Source organism: Lytechinus variegatus, chromosome 1, assembly GCF_018143015.1.
Source record: "Lytechinus variegatus isolate NC3 chromosome 1, Lvar_3.0, whole genome shotgun sequence".
Lineage (NCBI taxonomy): Eukaryota > Metazoa > Echinodermata > Echinoidea > Temnopleuroida > Toxopneustidae > Lytechinus > Lytechinus variegatus.
This window is the reverse complement of record NC_054740.1, coordinates 19,776,108-19,782,513: the sequence shown is the minus strand read 5'-3', so window position 1 is coordinate 19,782,513 and position 6,406 is coordinate 19,776,108. Positions and strand designations below refer to the sequence as shown.

The 6,406-nt window shown below is 35.8% G+C and overlaps 1 protein-coding gene across 1 annotated transcript in view; it reads right to left on the bottom strand.

Annotated features, from left to right (window-relative positions):
• Nucleotides 1–5,187: 5,187 nt before the first annotated feature.
• LOC121408503 (carbohydrate sulfotransferase 11-like) overlaps nucleotides 5,188–6,406 on the bottom strand; it is a 37,731-nt gene continuing 36,512 nt past the window's right edge. Inside the window, exon 3 of the mRNA XM_041599986.1 lies at nucleotides 5,188–6,254. Coding sequence (XP_041455920.1) covers nucleotides 5,388–6,254 — 867 coding nt within the window. The 3' untranslated portion in view covers nucleotides 5,188–5,387. The remainder of the gene's footprint in view (nucleotides 6,255–6,406) is intronic.

The following is a 6,406-nucleotide window of genomic DNA, read 5'->3' as shown; positions in this document are numbered from 1 at the left end:
TCCGCTTCGCATTTTCAGGTTTTTATACAAAACTCCAGTTACATCCCTGCCCCCTAAAAAACGCCCTCAAAAAGAAAAAAGTAGAGGAAATGGAGAAAAAGAAAAGGCCAAAGGAGAAAAGGGTAGATAGCTTTTTGGGTTTTATTTCCTTCTTTTTTTAATCCAAAGAATAAAAAACCTAAAGGAAAATCGTGCGCTCTTCGCGTGCACTTATCATAGACAAATAAATAAGGGGCAGGTGGGGTAAGTTGTGACACTTTTTGCGTGCTAGAATTAATATGAGAGAGTCAACAGGTGTCTAAGCTTTCGATCCTAGCAGAATCTTCTTCGGAGGCAAAATGACAAACATATAAAGAGGAACAGCCATAATATAGACCACAGACATTCAACAGCAACGCTAGAAACAAGGAGACAAAAGGGGCATTAGTGAGAAGAGATGACCAATCAGGTTTGAAAGAAAAGGAGTATGCAGACACAAAGGGAAGTTAGTGTAAGTAAGGCCAAAGAAAGACCTCAAGCCGAGAGGGATTAAGATATGAGGCAGGCAACATCAAACAGGATCTCGAACAAAAAAGTGATAGGGGGTGTGAGGAAGAGATGACTAACAAGAGAATTAGTGAGAGGTGGGTCAAACAGGTAACAAAGAAAGGCATAATAAACTGGTAAACTGGTGCATAAGAGTGGGGGAAAAAGGGAAAGAATGGAGAACAACTGATAATGTGCAAAAGACATAAGTATGTATGTTAGAGCATTAAACAAACTAAGAGAAGAATTTAAGTGTAAAATTAAATCTGTAGGTATAAGATTATATAAATATATCCAAAAAGGAAAAATATATAAACACAAATGGTGTAACTGATATTGTTATCTGCTGGGTGTGAGGGGAAAAACAGAAGACTATACAGAAAAAAACCCCTGTATATATGGAAGGGAAGCAAATAGCCTAAAAGGGTAAAAGCAAATAAAGAAACTGATGCTGTATGAGAAAGGGGGTGTATTAAGAAAAAAAACATAGTAAACATGAAAATAAGCAAAATAAATAAGTGGTGAATCTAAGAGATGAAGGGAGAGAAAAAAATATATCACCTGAGTAAGAGAGGAAAAAATGGAGCTGAGCATATATGAGATATGGGAGGAAAGTAGAGGCAAAAACTATGATGTAACTAATCTAAAAGAGCTGAGGGGGAAAAATATGTGTGTACAAGTGGAAAGTGGATAAGAAGGATAGATCAGTCGTTCCCCTCTTAAAACACGTGTTATTCCACGAGAATAAGAATATAAGGTCGTATGTTAGAAGATTTTTTTTCGTAACTGTTTTAGGTCTGGAATAAAGACAACACTCTAAACCTCTTTTAAAACAGGTTCTTAGGTTGAAGGTTTGTTTGGTCTTAGACTTTGATTTTTTTTAATTTTTACTATTAGCGTTTTTTTTTAAGAAAAAATGGTCGGGCTGAAAGACTACGCTTTATCCAGCATTAATAAGATTATGGGGTCTTTATACTGTTTTTAAACTGTTATTCATAATGTTTAAATAACAGGTAACCGGGTCTGGAGAAAAGACTACGCTTGATTCTCAATTTACTCTTAGTGCATATATTCACAATATACACCGTATAAGTTGAAACAACAACAAAGACGTTAATTCCCCCAGTTTTAATTAACTGGATCTGGAGAGAAGACTACGCTCGATTCCCATTTTTTCCACAGGAATGTCATTATCGTATCTTAGTTTGGACTTATATTATAAATTTTGAAATAACTGGGTCTGGAAAAAGACTTTGGACTTATTAAAATTCTTGAAACAACCGGGTCTGGAAAAAAGACTTTGGACTTATATCACAATTTTTGAAACAACCGGGTCTGGAAAGAAAAGACTTTGGACTTTTATTATATTTTTTTAAACAATCGGGTCTGGAAAAAAGACTTTGGATTGATATTATAATTTTTGAAACAACCGGGTCTGGAAAAAAGACTTTGGACTTGTACTTTGATGTTTTATTAACCCAGTCTGAAAAAAAGACTTTGCACTTGTGTGCTATATGAACGCATATAGGATTTTAGTTTAGAACGGATTCGCCAATAATCCCTTCAAATTTATTACATTAATTTTGTGGGTAAAGTCATCATTACATTTGTGGGCGATCAAAAATAATTACATTTGTGGGTAAAGTGTTATGACATTTGTGGGCGTTATTACATTTGTGGGTAAAGTGTTATTACATTTGTGGGCGTTATTACATTTGTGGGTGCAACACCCCTTCCCCCTTTTGCTGCTATTCCTCCAACATTTATTTTGCTTATATAGTTTCCCACTGCATTTTTTTTTTCATTCTGTAAATTTTGAGGCTATTTATTTTCCAAGGAGGCCCTATCACTTTTAAGACCCTGTATACCTACAAATGCCCTTGGAAAGATTCCACAAAATAAACATTAGCGAGAGGTCACTCTTGTAGAAGAAAAGTAACATGAGCTGACCAGGAGGTCATGGGTTCTTACAACCTAAACATCTCTGATCTTGGAGAGGAGAAAGAATGACCGCCAAGAATAGATTCAGTCAACTAAGTTCAAAATTATTCCAAACACCAAAATATTGCCAGAGTGTAATTTCCAAATTAGTGCTTACATGAATACAATTTTATACCTTGCTAACAGTAGTCGGTCGTTTGAAAGGCTTTGGTTTTACCCCTCTCTTCTGTAGACTGCAATGAAGATATTAGTTCTCCATGCTGTTCCTGGACCTAATGCTTGTAATATCATGTTGTCTGGACGTGATCCATACTCGGCCACAGAACAGTAGCATTTAGTTCTGATATTCTTCTTCCTTCCACCTTCCACATGTATACCTCCAATACTTCTTGGTATGTCCAGATCATATAGAATTGATTCTGCTGGTGGCATTATCACTTTGTCTCTCAATATAATGTCCTTATGGGGAGAAATGTTTCTTACACTTGATGAAAAATTCATCTTCCTATCGAATAGGATGATTACTGTAACTTTCTTGATCTATTCCTCTGTTGCCTCTAATATACTTTTTCGAGCACAATGCATGATTCACAGTGGCTTTGCTTTCCCCTACTTAGGCCTATGATTAACCAAAAGTCTTTTTGACAAAATATATACCCAAATCTTAGAAGGCATGTGCGATACGGTTACACTTCGTAATTCCGAAGGTTCGTAATCCCGAAACACGTAAATTGCCTATACCTCGATGTTCGTTAATCCGAAAACGTAAAAGGGTTCGTTTATCCGAACATTTGTGGCGTTATTCCGAAGGTTCGATATCCCAAAGGTTCGTTAGTTCGAAAACGAAATAAGGTTCGTTGTCCCGAAGGTTCATTAATTCGAGAACGAAATAAGGTTCGTTGTTCCGAAGGTTCGTTAGTCCGAAAACAAAATACGATTCGTTAATTATTACGTTTTCGGATTAACTAACCGTCGGAATTACAAACCTCATTTCGTTTTCGGACTTACGATTCTTTGGAATTACGAACATTTGGAAATACGAACCTTCGGAATAACGAAGCTTCGGAATTACGAATGCATGCGGTGCGACACAACTATAATGTACGTTCGATTCATTTGCTATAATCGTACTCGAAGTCCCAAGCTATTGAAAAATGTGCAGTTGTACATTATATATCTTCATCATCTAGAAAATATTGTAAAATATCTGTAAATTATGCATATGACTCTACTGCCCAGCATTATAATCAAATAAAACAATACGTACAGTGGCAATTGCTTCTAAATCTGAAGTATACTAAATGCTGAAATATAATGGGCAATGTAAGAAGTAATCTCAAATAGGTTTGAAGCTAAACCAACACCTTAACACTGAGCATTCCAATCATACGTTTTGATTACCTGGTAAAAAACACAATATATTGCAGTTTACTACTTCATCTACATGATTTGTAGGATGCGGCGTTAGTAATTAGTGTCAAGAAGGCCTACAGAGATCTTCATTTCTCTTAAAAGATTTTGTTGTATAATCACCAAATGTACCCTTTCGTTACATATTTACAAGTCAACGATACCTGGGCTGTTTCAGGTCTGCTGACAATGCTTCAATGCTATACTGGGGACATACAGTCAATGATGCTTGAGGCTGTTTCAGGTCTACTGTACATAATATTTAAGTCATTCAATAATATCAAAACCTTACTGACAAGTAAGTATGTGAATATTACTCAACATTACATCCCAATGAAGCGATTAGTCCATATCAATCAAATTACAGCTTCCCTTTGCCTTCAAAGGTCAGTGTCTTCAATGGTCTTTCCCTGTGTCCCATGCCACATCCACTACAATACCCTCTGTCATTTTCATAACAGGAGAGATCTTATATAATTTTTTAATAGTAATCACATTTAATGACCCAGTAATCATTTTTTTCTGTGTGTTAGCTGTGTCATGTATAAGTAAAAAAAAAGTATGAAGAAAATAATGAAATTATGTACAGCGAAATTATGTTTGTTACCTATTTATGTACGAGTATTATGCAAATCATTTTTGGACTGCATCTGAACTCTTTTGTATATATGAGATATCTATTTTTTATCTAAGTTTTATACTTTGACCAATGTTCTAACCATATTCTCATAAAACATTATGTCCAAATTTTGTATTCAGGAATATTATCTATAGCTTCTATGGAAGATATGTTGCTATACATGGTTGGAATGTTGCTTGATATGTGATTGTGAAATTGGCGCTTAGGAGTCAAAATATAGTTTTTGAAGTAAGATAACACCCCCAAATTGGTGGTTGCTAAGGTAAATAAGTTACCTAGCAACTGTTGCTATACAGAGAGAGATCAGGTTGGCACCCTCTGCTAAAAATGTTCAGCACTGTTAACTCTTACTGTCAGCCAAATTTCATGCTTGTACCACAATCTGAACAATTCTTGCTATTTTTTGCACCAATCATCTAGACTGTATGTTTCAAAGAAGATTATGCCTATTTTTCATAAATCATATCTTGACAAATTATCGAATTTTTTATTCCAATTTGAGTTAAAAATGAGGGTATTGCTGTATACGCAGACCATAATAATCATCATCATAATTGGAAGACTTTAGCAGATGGGAGTCTTTTTTTTGTTTTAAATTTCCTCATCAGTAAAACATCATGTCCGGAAGGGGAAAGAATGGGAAGGCCCGATCGTCAAGGGAAAGACTCGCTCCGATTATTAGGAGTCTGATTATAACATTTATCACCCAAGAACAGTTTCAATGGTTTGAAAAAAAGTCGTATACAACTTAAAAAAACAGAACATCAAAACACCACTGATTAATATCTACTTTCCTACAGAGGCACATCAGCAAACAAATAAAGATAGATCATAATTGTCTTATAGGCACTTGCAATCAAACTAAAGTCTATTACGAAGAAAAGAAACGATCAGCAAGAAAAGACGGGACTCTGTAGTTGAATAATTCTATATCTGTCGCGAGTCTCTTGTAGAGCGATTCTAATTGTGTCGAACTGAGTCGCGAGTAGTATTTAACCAAAGTGTCCAAGTTACTACTTTTAGTAGGATTCGATGACGCAGGAATTTCTATGTCAACATCTTGAGTAATTTTTTGCAAACCCTCGCGAATATCTTCATTAAATGTTTCAAAACGTCCAATGAAATCGTAAGGAACTCGGCATGGATAGCATAGACGGAACATCTCCCTCCAATGCTCTTCTGGAGGATCGGCTAGTGTATTCCATGGATTACTGACGTAATCAATAAAATTACCGAAAGTGATGTTGAGGCCTTCATTACCCCCAGCCATTGATCTAGCATCCCTGTTGACCATACGAGGCAGAAAATTTGTCTTGAAAGATCCCTTTGATTCGAGTTTATCCCGATATGCAGACAAAATCCGTGAGAATGGTTCGCGAACAAATATCAGTTTACGATAGTTTTTTATTTTCTCTTTTGCATCTTCCAGACTGAACTTACCCAATGATGGAAAGTACTTCGAGGCAAGGGCATGAACCTCTTCATGGCCTACGTTAGTTGAGTTTATATGGCCATTGAGCAAAAGAAGCATTCGCTTCATAGTTGTACAACCAACTTTGGGAATATAGCAATAAAGAGTTTTGAATTTATCTATAACGAATATGTTATCCATTTTCTTTAAGGTGTCGGCGCTCAGACCATCAATGTTTTCTGGATGTTTCCTGGCATTCAAACCCTCACATGTTTTCAGGAGGTGTGAGCGTCTTTGCTGCTGAGTATCATCGAGAGGTACGGATACCTGGGAATGAACAGAAATAATATGGATATTCATTAATATCATCAATCAAATAAAACGTCCTAATTGTTGTCTTGGTGAACTGTTTCTTAAGGGACAAGTTCACCCAACAAAAAGTTGATTTGAATAAAAAGGGGAAAAAATCCAATAAGCAT